Source organism: Marmota flaviventris, chromosome 2, assembly GCF_047511675.1.
Source record: "Marmota flaviventris isolate mMarFla1 chromosome 2, mMarFla1.hap1, whole genome shotgun sequence".
Taxonomy (NCBI): Eukaryota; Metazoa; Chordata; class Mammalia; order Rodentia; family Sciuridae; genus Marmota; species Marmota flaviventris.
The window spans coordinates 6,711,413-6,732,031 of record NC_092499.1 but is presented as its reverse complement, the minus strand read 5'-3'; the positions used below and the strand labels follow the sequence as shown (position 1 = coordinate 6,732,031).

Here is a 20,619-nt window from a genome sequence, read left to right as displayed (position 1 = left end):
CTCTCTGTGTCGCTGGCAGCTGCTGATGCCCATCGCCTTCTCCCGTAAGGGGTTGCCAGCCGTCCACGTGCCACCTGGGCTTTCTTCTTCACTTATTAGATGTATTAGTTCTGTTCAGAGAAACCTCCCTCTGCCACAGTGGAGCTCTTATGGGGAAGTCAGAATAAAGTGTTGGTTTCCCTTGTTTTGCTTCTAGTTTCCGAGACAGTGGGTGTTCCCTGTCCCGCTCCAGCAGTGGCCGGTCAGTGGTGGCATTTATGTGACTTGCTGTTTATGGATTTAAGTTACTTGCTGTTTCAGACTATTGTAGTTACAACAGGTGGGACAGTTGTGTGTCACTGGCCAGGGGAAGGCACTTCAGTTGGTTCCTGAGCCTTTTGATGTGACCTTGGAAGCCTCTGACACTTGTTCCCTGGCATGGCACATTGTTCCAGGGTCATCTTGGACTTTCTTGCCTCAGACCCCTCTGAACCATTTCTCCAAGGTGCCCTTAGCTCTTTTTATGTCTGAAGTGAGGCTTGGGGATCACAGTGTGGGTGTCAGGGGTGCTCATGGCTCCCAGGGGGTGACTGCTTCTAAGCCTTCCCATTGTCCTGGTTACACCTTAGGATAGTATTTTTCTGCGAGACACAGGATGCTCGCCTACGTTATCAGTCTTGGAAACAGCAGTTAGGGGTCCTGGAAATGCTGGCCTAATTCAGATGCTGCTGCTGCCTGGAGGAATCTTATTTTGCCAGCTGATTGACAGTGTCACCTCTACCTCACAGCGAGTGCCTCCTTCTCTTGTGAGAGCCCTATAGAGTGCATCTTTTGGATGCTCTTTCCTTGGGCCAGAAGAAAGTTCTAACCTCTCACCTCAACAGACAGCTTCCCGGCGACCTGGGAGCCTCTGCTCCTCCTTGGTGAGGAGCCTGCTGGAGCTAGAATGCCCTTCATTTGTGCCTTCTGAGGTGTTGCCTTCCTGTCTGTCGATTGTGGCTGACGTCTGCCTGCTCATGAGCGCCTCATCATTTTCAGAGTTACGCTGGACCTCTGCTGAGCACAGGAGGACCTTGGCACAGCTTGCCTTCCCAGAAGGCCCCGCTGTCCCATCCAATCCCATGTAGCTTTCTGGGCCTTTGGAGACCTCCATTTTCCCTCAGTTACACCAGTGACCATCCCTGGAGACCAGAGTGCTCCTTCTGCTGGAAGCCCTGCGTCTGGACTTCCGGTTGTGGACTGCAGGCTGTGTGGGGCAAAGGTGAGAGCTCTGGGCCAGGCCCAGGCTCCTGAGGGGAGCAGTGCCTCCTCGTTAGCAAGCATCCTTCTCAAAACAGATTGCAAGCTACTGTTAGGCTCCCACGGAGGAGGAGTGAATGTGCCCTCTGGAGAGCGGAGCATTGAGCATACGCTCGGGAGACGTGATGTCATTGGCAGCCTGGGCAGCCGTGAAGGCCCCTGGAACAGCCCAAGCAGTGAACTCAGACTCTTGGGGAATGGCCCAGGGTCCCTTACTGGTAGGGACCCCACTGCACACAGCACTGACTGCACCACAGAGCAGGCACTCGGTAAATACCAGTTGCATGCTTGAGTGCAGATCCCAGCATGTGCACCTGCTGCCTGGAGGTGCATATACTCTTTAGACCCCAGAAAGAAGGCGGCACCAGGTGTCCAAGCACAATGGCCACTGCCAGAGAACCCAGCAGCCTGCTGTTGAGATCTCAGCCTAGACCCTCAACCCATCCCTGGGCCTGCTAAGAAAAGAAGCTGTCCTTCAATCAGGGGGGCCTCTCCTCCTGCCCTCAGTCTCAAGAAGGTTCTGGATCTTGTGCTGGCAGCTGAGGGAAGAGCTGGCCGCCCTGGAGCTCCGTCAGTGGAGCTGTGGCGGGATGGTGGCCCGGGGGGTGGTCTGCTGCCTCATAGGTCCTCTTCAAGGCTGACATGGGGTGTGTGGGTCCTGGTGACTGAGACGTTACCTCATTCACAAAGTCAAGCCAGCTGGTCGCCACGCGAGCAGTGGGATTAACAGGGAAACCCTTCCAGCAATGGTCGACTCCGTGAGCACAGCAGAGAAGACCCTTGTCACCTGCCTCAGCTGTGGGTGAAGAAGGAGTTCAGAAGCCAGTCCTGGAACTGCAGGAGGAGGCTGGGGCTGAGCAGGCGGGTCCTGGGGCATGAGAACCACCAGAGGGTCCGGCATCCTGCGTAGCCCAAGAGCACAAACCACGAGGGTGTCTGTGGGCCGTCTGCCGTCTCTGCCACACGTCATCAGCTGGTTTTCACTTCCGAAGCATTTTACCTACGGTGGTCTTGGGCTATTAGATGAATTATTTTTGCGTCCATAGTTGACTAAATCCTTGGCAAGATGCCAGCCCCCTGGGGGTCACTGAAGACAGAAGCAGAGCCAGGGGATTCTCGTGTGAGACACGCACCAGCCTCTTTCTGAGTAGACAAAACGCATTTTGATTGAATTAAAGTTTTATATTTTTTAAAGAACAGACATAGGAAGACAATAACATCCAGGGCCGTCAGTCAGCTGCACACACCTCGCGGACTCTCCTGGTCTCAGCCCGCGGCAGGAGGATGGCTCTCTGCGAGTGAGGACGAGCGCGGTCACGGGGCACCACGGCCATTTGCTCTGTTCTTAGTCTCATCCCCCATCCTTTGAGCCGGGGGTTCTTCTGCTTCTGCTAGGACGAGTCAGGACCCGGCGCTCACCATGTCACTTCCAGCCTCAAATTCACCTCTCCTGCCTGCTCTGAGACCTGCTAGGATGTGGGCCCTGCCCACCAGCCAGCCTCTCTCCTCTGCCACATGGTGTCCCACACTCCCAGGCCAGAGTGCCTGGAGGGAGGGTGCCCTGCCCTGGAGACCTGTGCCGTCCTGTCCCTGAACGGTGTCCCCCACCCCAGCACTCCCCTGTCCATGCCATGGTGAGGCACATGTTCAGCTTCCAGGCCAGCAGGTCAGCGTCTTTGCCACCTGTCACTTTGCCTCTCAGAGACCACTGAGGGACAGAGCCTGTTTTCTCGCCTGCAGCCCAGACTAACTGCACCCTCTGTGAGGCACTGTCAGGTGCCCAGGCTCTGTGCGAACAGCCCCAGTGGGACAGGCTGGTCCACCAGGAAAACGGCTGCCCCCCGCCTCTTCTGGGTGAGGGGCCCTGGCTCTGTCTCCATGAGCTCTCCAGCTGATTCTCATCTTGACCAAAGAGCAGCTTAGTGGGATAAGCTTAGGAACTAGATAGTCCCTGGGCCAGCTGGGTGAGGCCCAGAGCCTGTGGGGAGAGGAAGGCTGGTGACACGAGAAGCCGATGGTGCCTAGGCACATCCAGCCTCTGCTAGCCTGCTTACTGACCCTGGCTGGGCTTTGTTATCAGCCAGACACTTGGTTTTATTTCAGATCTCCCAACTCCCGACGGGGTTGTGTCCTGACAGACCCACCATTGCATGAAAACACCGTAAGCTGGGACACCTTGGCTTAATGGCACGGCATGCTAGAGTGCTGTTGTCACAGCTGCCTCATGTCCCAAGGGAGCCTCAAGGCACATAGCGTCAGCCCCAGCAAAGATTAAAATTCCAAGAGTGGTCTCTACTGGACACTTAGCACTTTCTCACCATCTGTGATAGTGGTGGCTTCTGTATTCCCCAGAAGCCCCAGGGTTGAAGGCTGGTCCCAGCTGATGGTGGTGCTGGGAGCTGGGGAGTCTTCAGGAGGCAGGCCTGGTGGGCGGAGGCTGGGTTGTTGGAGGCAGGCCCTTGAGGGGATGTGGGGACCCGCTTGCTCCTCTCCCTCTTTGCTTCCTGGCTGCCAAGAGGTGAGCAGCTTTGCTTCACCACACACTCCACCATGATGATATGTCTCACCACAGGCCCAAAACAGCAGCCAAGAGACCATGGACTAAAACCCCTGAAACCACGAGCCAAGATAAATCCTTCCTCCTTTTAGTCATCTCAGGTGTCTGAAAGCCATCAGAAAGCCAACTAGCGTGACATTAGAACTTAGAAAAGCCACAGAGTGCGTCCGTCATAAGTGGAGACCATCTGAATTATGAGTCTCCTGCAGCCGCCGTGGGAGTGGAGAGACCCCACGGCCCTCCGTTCCATTCTGGGCATCTGTGTGGCTCCAGGTTACCACCACTGACATTGCTCTGCCTTGTGTCCTTCCCTTGGCCCCTGCTGAGGACCCGTCTCCCGGCCTAGTGCTGTCCCTGTGTGACCTGGGTCTTCCTCCCCTTGCAAAGCGCTCAGCGTGCTCATTTGCCGGCCAGGAGGCCAAGTCACGGTGAGCTCCTTCCCTGTCACCTGGCACAGCAGCTAGCCTGATGGGCAAGGCTTTCCACGGCAGGAACTGCGGCAAAGAAGGCGCCAAGGATGGCCCCTGGGAAGAGAGGCGGGAAGGGCTGGGAAGAGCCTTTTCGGTCACCAAGGAGGCCATGGGCAGAGCAGCCCTAGAAGGAGTCAGTCTCCATCCTGCGTGGCTGGGAAGGGGTGACAGGGAAGGGTTCTGTGAGACTGCATAAACTTATATTTTAAAAGTGTACAAGAGGGCTGGGGATGTGGCTCAAGCGGTAGTGCGCTCGCCTGGCATGCGTGGGGCGCTGGGTTCAATCCTCAGCACCACATAAAAATAAAATGAAGATGTTGTGTCCACCAAAAACTGAAAAATAAATACTAAAAAATTCTCTCTCTCTCTCTCTCTCTCTCTCTCTCTCTCTCTCTCTCTCTAAAAAAAAAAGTGTACAAGAAGATTTTATAAGTTGTTACCAGGCTCTATAATTTGGTCAGGTGTGGATTTTTCTAGGGTAACTTCAGAATTGGTTCAGGACTCGTTCAAAAACAAATCCTTCTCTTTGAAATAATCCACGGGGCTGTTTGGCCTCGGTCTCTGCTGGTGCTGGCGTTGTTCCTTCTGGTGAACTGAGTGCTTGCTGTGACACTTGCCCTCTCCTCTGTCCTGCTCCTGCAGATGGGAACTTCTTAGCCATCGGCTCTCATGACAACTGCATCTACATCTACGGAGTCGGGGACAACGGGAGGAAGTACGCGCGGGTTGGCAAGTGCTCGGTAGGTACACGCGTCTCGCCGACAGGAGCGCGGCATTCCCATGCCACATGCTGCCAGGCAGGGTGTGTGCCAGCGTGCCACTCATCAGCTGTCCTCCCCAGGGTCACTCCAGTTTCATCACCCACCTGGACTGGTCTGCAGACTCTCAGTACCTCGTGTCCAACTCTGGGGACTACGAAATCCTTTACTGTGAGTAACAACCCAGGAGGTATCTATATCTAGGTCACATGGGACGGTCGCAGTGAGACCAAATGGGCCCACAGGGCTCAAGCCTATGGTGTCCTCCCCGGGCCTCGGTTTCCTCCTCTGTAAGATGGAGGAGTTGCACAACCTCCCTGACCTTCCCGGTGCTGAGACACAGGGTTCAGGCTGGCATGGGCTGTCTCTAGGAGGAGAGGCTGGGCCCTGCTGGAGAGGCTGAGTTGGGCAGTTGTGGGATGAGAATGGGGTCTGCAGCTGTCACAGCAAGAGTGGCCCTGGTAAAGGTGTCACCCAAAGCAGGTGGGTGCCACAAAGTCCCCAGGACCTCCTCCTCCTCCTTTCCCAGCCTCCACCTGGACAGACCTAGGGATGGGTGATAAAGGGTGGCACTTACTGAGCACCTAGGACCTGCCATGCACTAACTCCTCAGACACTACCTGGCCCCTGCTCTGGGCTAAGCAGAGGAGATCATGGAGTGTGAGGAAGGCCTGGCCTCCACCCCACTGGAAAGCAGCTGGAAAGTTCAGTGTCATTACCTACATTTCCTCCTGATCCACAGCACTTTCTGGCTCATCCCTTTCACAGAGAGGAGATTGGGGCTCAGGTACGGGCCGTGGGCCCAGAGCTGGTGGGTGGGGAGGAGGTCACGCCACCCGGGCGTGTTGGCCTCTTGTTGAGCCAGGACAGGCAGGCACTGGGCAAGCAGCACTACAGGCCTGAGCCTCCCCCACCTGGTCCCCCAGCTCCTTCCCCAGGTCCTGCCCAACACAGGCACAGGGGCAGGTGCTGGTTTGGGGGGACGGTCTCTGGGTCTAAAACCTTCTCAGACACTCTCATTCCCCAGTGGTCAGAGCTCATCTGAGGGACAGTTACGTCACCTGGGAGTCTCTGGGCTCTTGGGGAGACTGGTTTCCATTTGTTTCCAGTTCCAACTTGGAGCCCCAGGTGCTGGGGCTGTTGGAGTGTGTTAGGGAGGGCTGGGCAGCCCGACCCCAGAGGCAGGGTGGGGTTCAGGTCTCCAGAGGGGTCCTGGGCAGCAGAGGCCTGAGGACCAGAAAAGCCAGACTGTGGGAATAGACTTGGGGGAGGAGATGGGAAGAAAACAAAGAAGAGGCCTACACTGAGCCTGGAACTTGGTCTCTATTCCCAGACAGTCCCCATGGGGTGGACGTGGGGGTGTCCCCTGCTGGGGCGCAGCCCTGAGGACTCAGGCTTACCCAGGGAGAGCTGGGGGCTTGGATTAAGTGTCATCAGACCATTGGCCTTTTCCAGGGGTCCCCTCTGCTTGCAAGCAAGTCGTAAGTGTGGAGACTACGAGAGACATTGAGTGGGCTACCTATACCTGCACTTTGGGATTCCATGTCTTTGGTAAGTTCTGCAGGTGTTTGAACACAAGATGTGTCTACTTTTAGGATATTTTTTAATAGTTATGAAGCCTCATAGTCTCCAGTCTTGTCAAATTGCTCGGCTTCAGCGTGTGCCCCACCAGACACCCCTTCAGCTCCCTGGAAAGGGCCAGGGTGACCTGGCCATGTCCAGCTGGGCAGAGCTAGAGAAATGGGCTTTTACCCCTTTTCCATGATACAGAACAGGTGCTGAGATAGTTCTCTAGAATCTTCCGCATCAGGTTGTGCCAGACACACCTAAATGAACCACATGGCACTCACTCCTTGTTATTTGTTAGGGTTTGACATTTTTTGGTCCTTAAACTAAATACTGCACTTTTGTTTAAGTTCAGTTTAGGAATATATTCATGAGTATCCTAAAATAAATTGCCACAGTTGAGTAGAAAAAAAGGAAAGGTGGTATTGTCATCTTTTTTGAGAGACCACGATTCTATAGATTGGTAAGAATTTACAGTCTCCTTGTTTCTATTGTTTTACCATTTTCTGGTGTTTAACACTAAGAGCCCTCTGTCTTCTCTAGAATGCCAGCTGAGAAGCCGACATGCACCTAGCTCTCTTATGCCCAAAGTTTCTGGAACCAAAAGGGTTTCCCAGACAATGGTGTCTGCCCACCACCTGGACACAGGGCTCTGGAGCCCTAGTCAGTGAGTGGCACCCACAGGCACCGCCTACCAGGCAGCCAGCAGACAAATGGCAGCCCTCAAAACCAGCACCAAGGAACATCTGGAAGGCACACAGGCCCAGGGCTAACCAGTCCTGGAAACTTTCACATGTAAAGAGTAACCCCCCCAAAAAAGGAAACTGTGACCTTGGGGACTAGTCAGCCTCCATCAGATGATCTGGGGAAAGGTGTTATGTCCAGAGGGGCCTTAGAGAGGTGGGCACCAGAAAGCCTGCCATTGGTCCCCACTCAGCACCGCAGGGCTGTGTGGAAGGGCTTCCTGAGACCAGCCCGAGTGGGTGAACCTGAAACCCGAGGAAAGGCCCCCCTCAGGCCAAGCCCCTGCCTCTGAAGCAGCGCCTCGAGGCAGCTCTGCGGTGGTGACACCCGGGGCCTGCTCCTGGCCCCCTGCCTCTCTGGTGTCTCAGTGCTGTCTGTGGTCTGTTTCAGGAGTGTGGCCGGAAGGCTCGGATGGAACTGACATCAACGCCGTCTGTCGGGCCCATGAGAAAAAACTGCTGTCAACGGGGGACGACTTCGGCAAAGTGCACCTCTTCTCCTACCCCTGCTCTCAGTTTAGGGTGAGGAGGTGTCCTCGCTAGTCTCCTCCCTCGCGGCCACCATGTAGATGTGACACTGCTCACGTCAGCTCTGAGCACCTGCGCAGCTCCCCACTGGAAAAACCGCAGGTCCACGGTCACCTGTGCAGCTTCTGCACCTCCTCCCTCTCCCACCCACGCTCCCTCTGCCCCAGCCCCGCTGAGCCCACCCCATGCCGGGAGCCCCCCCCCCCCTCCTGCAGCAAGGAGACCCTCCCTGCTGCCCCAGCAGCCAGTCAATCCTGCTTCTGGGTGGACCCCTCCCGGCGCCACCTTCTGATACTTGAGGTACCGCGGCCTAGGGCATCACTTGGCTCGTCCCCACCAGACCACAAGGACTCCATGGAGTTTGTGTCTGTGTCCCTCCTGTGTCCTGCAGCCCCAGCAGGTGCACGGATGAGAGCTTCTGCTTGAGGAAGAGCGTGACGGGGTCCAGGTGTGAACAAGGAATTCTGGTACTTTCTGATTCCACTCCTGCTTTGCAGTAAGCTTTTTTCTCTGTGTCATCGTTTCCAGGCTCCAAGCCACATATACGGCGGACATAGCAGCCACGTCACCAACGTCAACTTCCTCTGTGAAGACAGCCACCTCATCTCCACGGGCGGGAAGGACACAAGCATCATGCAGTGGCGAGTTGTGTAGGCCCTGCGGGAGCCGCGGGAGCAGATTGCGCCCAGGAGACACAGATTCGCGTTCCACTTGGTCACTGTGATTTCTGTTTTGTCTAAAAATTCTTACAACCTCAGGAAAAGTATCCCTCTACCGGTTACCTTAGCTTAGGGAGTCCGCGAGCGCCCTGCCAGAGAGCGGTCCCCTTTCCGCTTTTCTTGTATAATATATAAAACTGTGCACATTGCATATAGAAAAGGTCCCAAGGTCTACGTGACCGTGGCATCAACAGAAGAAACTGGTGTCACTTTTCTATGAACTTTTCAAAAATGGTCACAGAATGCCTTTTAAAATATTGTACATAGTCTTCACTGTTCCACCATCTAGCTTGCTAAGTCCAGTATCAGTGATGACGAGGTACTGAACTTGACCGCCATTCACCAAATGGTCCTTGAGAAGAGTGAACACTGATTTTGCACAGATGGATTGGGAAATGCAAATATGAGACTTTCTTTGGTTACATTTTCTAAGATGTCGTTCTGGTCCCCCTTTGGGAGGCTGGTGATAGGGGGCCCGTTTCCTCTGTAGGCAGCCTGTGCTTCAGACCAACTGTCGCAGCAGGGCACACGGGCGCAAGAGTATGCGACTTAGACTGTCGTCCTGGCCACTCGCAGTCGGCCCCTGAGCACCTCTGTGAACCACAGCCCCTCTGCTCCCGCTCACGTACCCTGATCAGCGGCAAGACGCTCGGCCGCCTTCCCTTGTGTGTTAACTGGCATGATATGGTGTTGTACTTGTGTAGGATGCTAGCAGCTCATGACAGACCCTCAAGGCTAGTTCCACTGCTTTACGCTTACGGACATTGTACATTTGTATTTTACGATCAAGTAGACCAAGCCGAGGAGGAATCTCCTCCATGTCCCGTCAACCCGAGGGGAGACGTCTCAGAAGGCTCCAGGCACGAAGGTGGCTTCTTCTGTCTTTTGTGCGTGGCTGGCTCCCAACAGTATGGAGTAAGACCGTGTCCTGATGAGTAAGACGCAGGTGGTATCAATCTGTCGAGAAGGCCTTATCCATTGTGGGACAGATTGAAATTCATTGTTTACATTGGGGAATATATCTTGGATTTTTAAATAGAAGAGTAATAAACCAACTTGAGAACAAATATTAAGATTTTTACTCATTCTAGGCAAGTGAGTGAATTGCATCATCTGAATGTCACGGCACTGGATGTTTTCAGTGGCTGATTAGGTATGACGTTTGGAAATAGTCTTCGTGACATCTCCAGCCTGCCATGGCAGTGCAGGCACCTGTAAGCAACATGTATTAAAGATGACTGTTTGTATTATCCTTATCAAATATATTCTATAATGAAATAAAACTTGAAAAGTGGATTTCTTATTGACCTATATTCGTGAAAGTATATACATTAAAATATTTAAAATCAGATGCGATTCATACTATATTCTGTTTCACATACAGATTGTCTTCACCTGGGTCGTTTGCAGACAGAACTGTTTTTTCCTATGGAGGGGAAGCATTCATCAGATGAGATGGCTCTGGAGAATGTGGCTCGATCACAAGCCCATTGTTAGTTCCCTTTGTTATGCAAACACTGGTGAAAAGCAATTAGTCCTAAATGGATAATTGAAGGAATAATGAGCTATAAGGATGGGAAAGAGATCCATTATGGACTTGAAACTCAAAATGTGGCATATATACACACACTAGGATTTTGTGTATAGATTCATATGCTGTTTTATTAATTATGAAGATAGCTATAGTAGTTTTACATCTAGTAATATAGGCAATTATGAAATAGTACTGTGGCTGGATGATGCGCTAGGAACCTTGCAGATGGTGGTTGCTCTCCAGCTCATGGTGAGCAATGACTGCTTCCCACCACTTATCACCCCTCAGGCAAGCAAGGCCTAGAGCCTTTGGGATTCTTCTGGAGCAAGAGGCTCCAGGAAATGGGCAGCTGCTGGCCTGTGAGGCCAAGTCGTCTTGCTCTCAGGAGCCTGTGGCCCTATATTAGCTCTTAGCCTGGCTTCCCTGCCACATGTGAGACAGGGAAGTAAAGCATGCTGTTTAATTGTAGATACAATAGGTAAGTTTGTTCGCATAAGAACATTCCCAAGTGAAAAAAGATCCTAAGGGATTTTTTCTCCCAGCACTAGGGGTTGAACCCAGGGCCTCATGCACGCCAGGCAAGTGCTCTCCCACTGAGCTACACCCCCAACCCTTTTGATTTTGAGACAGGGCTCTCACTAAAGTGCCCAAGATGACTTTGAACTTGAGATCCTCCTGCTGCAGCCTCCCAAGTAGCCGAGGTTACAGGCGTGAGCCACTGCCTTGGCTGCATTTACAGATTTTAACATCTGTGATTTCCACTGTGTGGTGCGCCCCAGCAGTGGGGTAGGAGGAGGCTACCTTGGGCAGGGGCTGTCTGGGTTCACTGAACGGTCAGATTCCATCCTTCAGCTCGTCGTTCTGTGATTGGGAGCAGGCTGCCGTCACTCCAGCTCACAGGCAGAACTCACAGAAGTGCCATGTGACCTTCTGGCCTCTGTCTGGGAGGCATTTGCCAGGCAAAGCCAGCTGAGAAGCCTGCACTTTGACTAGGCCCATCCTTCCAGCAGGTTCTCTCCCTCCATTCTTTTAACTCTATAGAGAATTTCAAACACCCAAAAGTGGAGAGAGAGTTACCCAACTTCAAAGATCCTGGACACTTAGAAATTCTCATCACCTGCTGGAGCATTTTAAAAGAAAATTCCAGCCCCTGTGTCGTTTCACCTGTGAATACTTGTCTGCTGCTCTGATGAGGACCTGCATGGACCTCCATGACGTCATCACGGCTGACAGAAGTCTCGATGGCGTCAGTGCCTAGGTTTGTTAAACCCGCCCACATCTCAATGCCAGGCACCACCTGGACACGAGCCACACACAGTGAGATACACCACATGGCCTGCCTGCCTGCCGGGGAAGCTCAGCACAGGGGCTCAAGCCTGCAGGTGCAGCTCACATCTGAACCCTTCTCCGGAGCCTGCTCCTCCAACCCTGACCCCAGTCCTCCTGCTGGCTGCCCACAGCACCCCTGCCCTGCCATCCCAGAGCTGGATGCCCAAGCTGTCCTCCTGAAACCCAGACTTCCTCCAGTCCCTCCTGCCCAGGGTCCCTGTGCTGCCTTAGGCAACCTAGGGACCTTCCCTCGCTGGGTCCCCAGCCTGGATCCTCCCTCCCTCAGCCGGCAGACTCACAGGAGTGTCTCAGAAATTGTACCCTTCTGAAGGAGGGAGACTTCCCTTCAGGAATCCCAGTGCCCTCTGGGGCAACCTCAGTGGTCCAGCATCTCTCTTCCACATGTTTTAGCAAAAACAGGCACAAAGCCAGGCGCGGTGGCACACGCCTGTAAATCCCAGCCACTCAGGAGACTGAGGCAGGAGGACTGTGAGTTCAAAGCCAGCCTCAGCAAAAGCTAGGTGCTAAGCAACTCAGTGAGACCCTGACTCTAAAATAAAATACAAAATAGGGCTGGGGATATGGTCGCGTGTCCCTGAGTTTAATCCCCAGTACCAAAAAAAAAAAAAAAAAAATGGGCCTAAGCTCAAGCTCAAGCTCACACCAAGGAATTGGCAGTAGGCGGTAGGGTGCATCTTCATCTTCTGCTGACTGTTCTTGGTCCTGTGTGCAGCTCTGCATCCAATAAGCCTGAGGGGGGTGCAGATGGAGGGGCTCCTGAACACAGATTTTTGTCCAAGCTTCCAATATGGACCAGTGAAGAACAAATTTGACTATTTAGGCTTAAAACAAAATTAGGTGCCTTAGCATCCCTAAGATGAACAATGTATAGGTAATTATTAAAATTTTAAACTTGGGTTTGACTTAAAACTTGCCACTTGCCTTCCCTAAGTGACAAGTCCCGCTGCTGGCTACTTGTGCGCCACCTGGTGGCAGAAAAGCAGAGCACGGCCCTTCCCTACCTGCAACTGGCCCAACCTGGTTCTGCCCTCTGTGGGGCTGGGGTGTGGAGGGGGAGGAAGGGAGACTCTTATCTGACTACGATGGTCTCCCTTCTGAGGGGCATGTGTTCCCCCTGACTCTTCTCAGAAGAGCTTCAGAGGTTTCTGGAGGACAGAGCAGTGCTGACGGTCCCTCACCTATAGTCCCCTGGACCCAGGTAAAGATGTTCTGCTCAAGTAGCTATTTTCTCCTTCCATGGCTCCCAAGGACAAGGAGGCCGGTCTCCATGCATCCTCCTCTCATGGGGGTCCCATCGCCCCTCCAGGTGGCCCTGTTGGGCAGAATCCTAGGTGATGCACTTGGTCCTCTTGGTGGGGCTCACATCTTGGGTGGGGGAACGTTTGTACCTCCCACAGCCCAACACCAGTTGGAGGCCATCCCTTTTATCTTTCTGGGTGTCGGGCTGAAAGCCACCCTCTGGCCTTTGAAATTTTCAGCCACTGATCCAAAAATCCCAGAGGGCCCACGTCAATCACTCCAGGTGGCCTGGGAGGAGATGGAACCCCCCACCTCCTCCCTCCGAAGAGGAAAGGATGGAATCAACAATCAACTCCCCCCCAAAAAAAAAATCCTTAAAAATACTTTTTAAATTTCTAATTCCTGACCCTTTATGCCCTTCGCATGGATGAAGGCATCTAAGAGGCTCCTTGGGCACCTCCCTCGTGTCCTCTGCCCCGGTTGGCAGTGCCTTCGTGGTTCCATAGCTGCTGGGCCTTGGATCCTCAGCTAAACATCAGCTCAACATCCAGCTACACAAATGGTGCTGCTGTGGGAACTCTACAGTTTCCTTGTGCATCTGTGCCAGAGATCCTCTGCCTCACAGTGGGACCACCACTCCTCTAGGCCTGCACCAGTGCTGCCAGCTTCCTCCCGCCAGGGACCAGTGTGGGCGAGGCCATCGCCCCACCAACCACCCTTGGAATTGTCACTGCATATCATCTACCACATAAGATCAGTCCCTTTTTTGACAATGAAGAGGCAGAGGGTTAGTGAGACGAAGGCCCTGGCCCAGGTCACTCCACTGATCCACAGCAGAGTGAAGGGTAAGTCCCAGATGTCACAAGCCACCTCCTCGCCAGCATTCTCCGGCAGGTGTCTAGAGAGCACCCTTGAGGAGTTACTATGGGGTTCCAAATAAGGTTAGAAGTGTCCCGCACCCTGTGTTCACAAATGGAGCGGGACACACAGAGACTAGAGGGCCCGCGTCCCGGCAGAGCCTGGGCAGCTGCTGTAATGAAAAGGCACGTCCCCAATAGGCATTGAGTACTGGCCAGGTATGGCTGTCCCCATCCACCATCTTGGTAAATGGTATGGGAGAAGGCTGACCTGAAGCCTCGTGGGAAACGGCACCCAGGAACCCAGGGTCTTCGGCTCCCGCAGGGTCTGCGGAGAGTGCTGAGGCTGGCGCCTAAGGGCTCCGTCATTCCAGGGACCCGGCCAGTGCTCACAGTGCCGTGGGTTCCTCTGCAGCCGTCTTCCCCACCGATGTGTAAAACTGGGTAACTGGAGCCCTTTGGGGTACCGTGGCAGTGTCTCCGTCCCTGGATGAGAAGGACTCAAACCTCTCTTCTTACTCCTTGATGGGGGTTGCTGTGACAATTGGAGGCACAGAATGGGTGACACTGGGTGAGAACATGGTTAAACATTGTGGTTTGTAGAGCTGGATTGTGGCTCAGTGGTAGAGTGCTTGCCTAGCACGCGGGAGGCCCTGGGTTTGATCCTCAGCACCACATAAAAATAAATAAATAAAGGTATTGAAGTGGTACCCCTTTCTCCACAGAAAAGCCCTCTTCACCATGGCTGATTTTGGGACTGTCCACAAAAGAGTCTCTGCAAAAGAGCCCAATGTAGATAAACTTCCTATTTTCGTGTCACCCTGTTTACTTGACCACTGGCCGAGAAGATTCCAGCACTCCAGGTGCTGGACACCCCCTTACTAGTTTTCACAAACTAGTAAGTATAGTACTTTGAAGAAATGTGCAAACAAGGCCTCTGGCCTTGAGCTGGGCTTCACAGAGATGTCTACATTCTTAAGATAAGTTACAAATGGGCTCCAAGGTAACAGCTGGCAGGGGGAGGAAAGGAAGGGGAGAAGAAGCTCTCCCCTTCTCAGGTGTGGTCCTTGAAGAGTTAACGTGCACAGAACAGTGGAAGCAAAAGCTGCTTTTATGTGAACTTCTGCAGATTTGAACTTCCGAGCCCCTCCCCTTACACACTGGGTATAAAACTCTGAAACTCCCTGAACTCGGGGTTCAGGGGATTAATTGATTGCAGCAAAAGCTGTGCCCCCTGAACCTGGCTGCAGCCAAATAAAACTGTTTCCTGCTGTCTTCGGTGCCTTGCCTCGTGTGTCCATCTACAACTAAAAAAAATTTTTTTAAAATCGTAGTTTGTAACATTCGGGGCCCACTCCCCTCCTTACCATACCTTCACTAGGAAACTGCCAGTCTCCCTGTCACGGTGAGGCTGATGTCACATACTCTGTGACACCTTTGAGATTCTTTTGGCCACATGGGCTTCTCTGCCTTTTCGGTTCCCCCCCAGAGCCTGGCTCCTGAAAGGAGGGTGGGCTGAGATTGCCAAAGCCCAGCAGCTGCCCCACCGCCCCACGACTGGAGCCCCACGGTGTTCCTCTGCCTGGTGTGGTTTATCTTACCGGGATGCACACAGCAACAGTCACACAGACAGCATCTGGTCATTGTCTGCACTGACAGGCGCCATGGGAGAAGACGGACACAGCCCTGCACTCCCGGACACTCACTGAGCTGTTGCCAGGCCGGGCAAGACATCCGCTGACCAGAAAGTGCCGTCAGATAAGTGGACGCTAATCCATAAGGGGGGGATGGGATGAGTGGCGGAGCTTTGGATGGGGCAAAGGGAAGAAGGGAGGGGACATGGGGGCAGGAAAGACAGTGGAATGAGACAGACATCATTAGGCACATGTGTGACAGCACGAATGGTGTGACTCTACTTCATGTACAAACAGGGAAGTGAAAAATTCCGCTCCATTTGTGTACAAAGAATCAAAGAGCTTTCTACTGTCATGTAGAACAGATGAGAAGAAAGAGAGAGAGAGAGAGAGGAAGAAAGAGCGGGCCATCAGAAACTCTGACCACAGGAAAGGCCTTTCTCTGATTCTGGCGAGGTCAGTCCTGCTCCCACTCCTTGCCAGGCTGAGGTGGCTCCAGGGCTCAGACGTCATCTGAAAGCAGGGCGCTCAGGACAGCCCGAGGACAGCCAGCGTCCTCTCTACCTCCCTGGAGGTATTCCAGCCACCCCCGAGCAGGGCTGCTTGTTTGGGTAACTTGTAGAATGGCGGAGCGGCCCTGAAACTGAGGGGTGGTCTTGGGGGAGTATGCCCCGAAGTCTGTCCTGTGGAGCACCAGTCCACAGTGTCCAAGGACCCTGGTTGGAGGCACTGATTAAATATGTTAATGGGCATCGTGAGTCCAGAGCAGCTGCCTGTCCATCCACCCACCCACCTCCATCCCTGCCTTTGGGCGGGGCACACCCTTCCACAAGTTCATGCTGTCCTGGCACTGTGATGCGACTGGCGACCAAGAAGCCAAGCAGAGTGTGCCAGGCGGAGGCAGGGGCCGGCGGTGACAGGCCACGGAGGCCCAGGCACTCGGGGAAGGCAGCCTTGAGCAGACTGTGCCATGGAGGAGCTGAGGCCCGAGTCGCAGCTCTCGGGGCGTGCCCCCGGGCGCGGAGGCCCTGGCCTGGCTGTCCTCAAAAAGCCTTTCTCTCCTGCCCACCACTGCCAGCCGGGGCTGGGGGCAGCCTGGGGAGGTGCGGCTTTGCCCAGCTCTGAGGCACGGAAACAAAGATCTCAGAAGACAAGGATTTGCCCAAGGTCGGTGTGGCCTTTCCAGGGGTAGCCCCAGCTGCCCCAGTTTGTTTCTTTTTTATAAAATAAAGTGTATCGGCCTGGGGCTGTGGCTCAGAGATAAAGCGCTTGCCTCACACGTGTGAGGCCCTGGGTTCGAACCTCAGCACCACATAATGATAAGTAAATAAAACTGAGCTATCATGTTCATCTACAACTAAAAAATAATTTTTAAAGATAAATAAAGCTTATTGTATTTTTTCATGACAAAACCAATACATACTCTCTGTAGCAAATTAAAAACCAATCTCAGGTGTATTTCTTTCTTTCTTTTTTTATTTTATTTTTTTTTAGGTGGACACAATATCTTTATTTTATTTTTATGTGGTGCTGAGGATCGAACCCAGTGCCTCATGCATGCCAGGTGAGCACATTACCACTTGAGCCACATCCCCAGCCCCCCCAGGTATATTTCTACCATTCTGAAATAGCACTATTACTCCTTACTGCATTCCCTTTCTGTATTTTTTCTTTATGAGTTGATTTTGTGTTGTGTTTCTGTGGTCAATCTATTGCATGTATCATGTTCTATAACATAGGCATTTTCCCATGTCAGTATAATTTTGTTGAAAGTAACTTGTACCCACTACATAATGTGATGCCATGATTGATGTTGTACCTTGATGGTGATGGTGGTGATGATAGAAATGGTGGTGATGGTGATGGTGATGGTGATGATGATGGTGGTGATGGTGGTGATGGTGATGGTGGTGATGATAGAAATGGTGGTGATGATGATTGTGATGATGGTGGTGATGGTCATTGTGATGGTGGTGATGATGGTCATGATGGTGATGGTGGTGATGATGGTGATGGTGGTGATGATGGTGGTGATGGTGGTGATGGTGGTGATGGTGATGATGATGGTGGTGATGGTGATGATGATAGTGATGATGATGGTGGTGATGATGGTGATGATGGTGATGGTGGTGATGGTGGTGATGGTGGTGATGATGGTGGTGATGGTGGTGGTGGTGATGGTGGTGATGGTGATGATGATGGTGGTGATGGTGATGATGATGGTGGTGATGATGGTGATGGTGGTGATGGTGGTGATGGTGATGATGGTGGTGATGATGATGATGATGGTCATGGTGATGGTGATGATGGTGGTGATAGTGATGATGGTGATGATGGTGATGGTGGCGATGGTGATGATAGAGATAGCAGTGATGGTGATAATAATGAGAAAAAATAATAAAAGCCATCAAGGACAATTTCTCCAAGACGTGCTGTCTAAAGACTTCTTCCGTTAACATTTAAACAGGCTCAAATCTTGCCCATTAAAAAGAAAACCTTCCAGGTTCATCCCTTATCTGCAGGGCTCTGTCCTGGGCTGCCATTTTTTTCTCCCTCCTTCTCCCAGGGCTACCCCATCACCTCCTAGGGTCTCAGTCACTTCTTCAACCCTGACAAAGCACAGGTCAACATTTTTGGCTCATCCTGTCTCTTGGCTTCAAACCTGTGTGCTCAGCAGTCCCCAGCACACATCCATCAGCTCACTCCATCGGTGCTTCAGTCTCTAGCCCAAAATGAATTAATCCACTTCTCCCCAGGTCCCTGTTCTCCATTCCCCCAAATGACCAAGCCAGGAATGTAGATGTCCCTCCCAGCCTTCTTTTTGTCCCACTGCCCATATCAGCAAGCCGCCAATAATAGTGACCACTCTGAAGGCATCATTTAGAGAGCGCTTCCCCTGTGCCAGCCATTGTTGGAAGGATGTAGACACAGACTCCTCCGATGTGCTCATTCTTGTTATCATCTGCTTTTTCCACAAATTTTAGTGAGTTTTCTATGAGTCACACAGCAAAGAAGTTGGGATTCTAAGCCGACCACTGCCCGGCTCTGCCTCTCCAAGATGGGAGGGTCTGTCCCACAGGAGCCATGGCACGTGTCCATGCACCTCTCCATTCCCCATGGGTGCTCCTCTGTCTCTGTCTTGGCCGGCCACCATCGTGCTGGCCTGTCCCCCTCCAGGGGTCCTGGGGGAGCTGTCCAAACTACCAATCCAACCATGTCACAGTCCTGCTTAAACTCATGCTTAAATGCCTTAGTGGCTCGTAGGAAAAAGCTCTTTCACCTTGTACTCAGGCTCTGGGTCCTTCTCTAGCTGCGTCTCTTTCTGTTTCCTCCTCAGAGCTTCTCCCTGTCCCTCCGCAGGGCATCCTCTCTTGGCCACCCAGGTGGTATCCGCTCTCTGCCCACCACTCTTCCTCCTGTTCCTGCTCATCCACCATAATCTTTATAACAGCTCGAAAGCCATTTCCTCCAGGAAGCCTTCCTGAGTGTCAAGTCTGGGTTCAGGTCTCTCCTCTGTCCCCACTGCTGCTGTTACTCCCACCGTCACATCAAAGTGTTGGTGCAGCTGCCTGGAGCCCATGTCTGCAAGCTCTGCACCTTGCTCCTCCTCCTGCTCCAGCACCTGGCCCGGGATGGCAGGTATGTCCGTAAGTGATTGCCAAATACACCAACAAACACACCTGTGAGTGGCAGGTGGCCTGGAAGTCGTGCCACTCATTGCCCCAACCCCAAGGATCCTCTCCTGCTTCCAGAGTCTCACCACGGCCACTAAGGAGGCTGCAGCGGACAGCGCTGTCCACTGAGCCTTGCCTTTGGTTCAATTTGTGCCTCAGGCCAGAGGCCCAGAGGCGGAAAGACTGACTGAGAGGACAAGAACATCTCGGGGTCTCCTGATGGGTTTTGCAAAAATGAATTCCAAAATTATGGCAGCAATGTGCTAGGCTTTTTTCTTTTTTAGCAGATGACTCCTCTCTTCCCTTTTAAGAGCCTTCCTGGCGGAAGCTGCACAAAGCTATTTTTACTTAAAGGCTGTAAACCTCATCGTTCTTAAAGAGAAAGCCGGGCGCCTGTGTCTGCCAGCCTCCCAGGCTCCGCCAGCCCCCGAGCCACAGGGTGGTTCTGGGTCATGCAGGAAAAACAAGTTTAAATTAAGTTCCAAATTAAGTAGCGGTGTTTAAAAGAAGGACAACACAAGCACACAGACACACACACACACACACACACACACATCTCCATTCAAGGACTAAATTACAAACATCCTCTCTAAGAAATCAAAAAGTCATGAAGGTAAAACCAGAAGTCCTGGCAGCAGAGTTACACAAAGGCCAGAGCCAGAGGCGGCTGGGGATCATCAGGCTTTGGGACTTGGTTTCCTCTGTGATGGCTAGCTCTGGGTGTCGGCTAGACTGGCTAAGAGACGCCCAGATAGCTGGTGAAACAGGGTGTTTCCAGAAGAGATTAGCAACTGGTCAGGTGGGCCTCCCACAGCAGGCCTCCCCACGGTGGGCCTCACCAGCGGGCACAGTGTCGGAACAGGGTGACAGGGAGAGGAAGGGTGGATCTTCTCTCTGCCGAGCTGGGACGTGTCTTCTCCTGCCCTTGGACATGGAGGCTCCTGGTCCTCTGGCCTCTGGACTCAGGTTGGGCCTTCTGCCTTCAGCTCCCCTGGTTCCCAAGCCCCAGTCTGCACTGGGATGTCACTACCCGCTGCAGACAGGCTTCTCAGCCTCCACAGTCACATGTGCTAATCCCTTACAACAAGTCTCTTCCTATATGTCTATATATATCATGCTTCTCTGAAGAGCCCTGGTTCATATAAGCAGCAAAACCTTCTCCAGAGAAAATTACAGGAAAATTCACTCATGATGTGACCAAGAATGTGACCACTCTGGCCAAAGCGGTCAGAGGGGACAGATACCAGAAAGTCACCCCATGCTCAACTTCTCCCTGATCCTGGCCACCTCTAGCTGCCCCTGAATCCACCTCCAGAGGAAAGCTAGACCCAGTGGAAGGCAAGAGCCCATCCAAGGACACACAGGCCTCTCGCCCTGTGTCAGGTTGATTCTCACCTGCTGTCCCGCCAGGAGCTGGGTCTTCATGGTCACGCTGGACAACCTTCTCCACGGAGGTCCTGACGTGGCCGGTATTCCCTCAATGCTTTACCATCCAGGTGCCCTAGCCACCAGTTTAGTTTTAGGATGCTGTCCAATTTAACATTTCTATTCGATTTTTAGTAAAAATCATTCATCTTGTGTAGACACTCAAATTTATTGAAATGAAAACTGAAATAATATCCTTTTACATTATTTCACTATTGATCCCTGTGACTACTTTAAGCAAAAATTATCTAAAAGAGTATTTCCACACTTTAAAGTGAATTTGTATC

General features: G+C 52.7%; 1 protein-coding gene and 1 long non-coding RNA gene across 6 annotated transcripts in view; one reads left to right on the top strand and one right to left on the bottom strand.

Moving 5' to 3' along the window:
- The window catches only part of Eml1 (EMAP like 1), a 162,705-nt gene extending 152,790 nt beyond the window's left edge, over positions 1–9,915 (top strand). For all 5 annotated transcript variants that reach the window (XM_071607549.1, XM_071607551.1, XM_071607550.1 and 2 more), the window contains exons 18-22: positions 4,948–5,045; positions 5,147–5,234; positions 6,519–6,614; positions 7,764–7,894; positions 8,429–9,915. In XM_071607549.1, the coding sequence (XP_071463650.1) occupies positions 4,948–5,045; positions 5,147–5,234; positions 6,519–6,614; positions 7,764–7,894; positions 8,429–8,554 (539 nt within the window). In that variant the 3' untranslated portion in view covers positions 8,555–9,915. The remainder of the gene's footprint in view (positions 1–4,947; positions 5,046–5,146; positions 5,235–6,518; positions 6,615–7,763; positions 7,895–8,428) is intronic.
- On the bottom strand, positions 9,676–19,901 carry LOC114101612 (uncharacterized). The gene is made up of 3 exons (XR_003584352.2): positions 19,747–19,901; positions 13,871–14,134; positions 9,676–9,831 (listed from the first exon to the last, which is right to left on the bottom strand). It is a non-coding gene; the product is annotated as an uncharacterized lncRNA (long non-coding RNA).
- Positions 19,902–20,619: the final 718 nt, after the last annotated feature.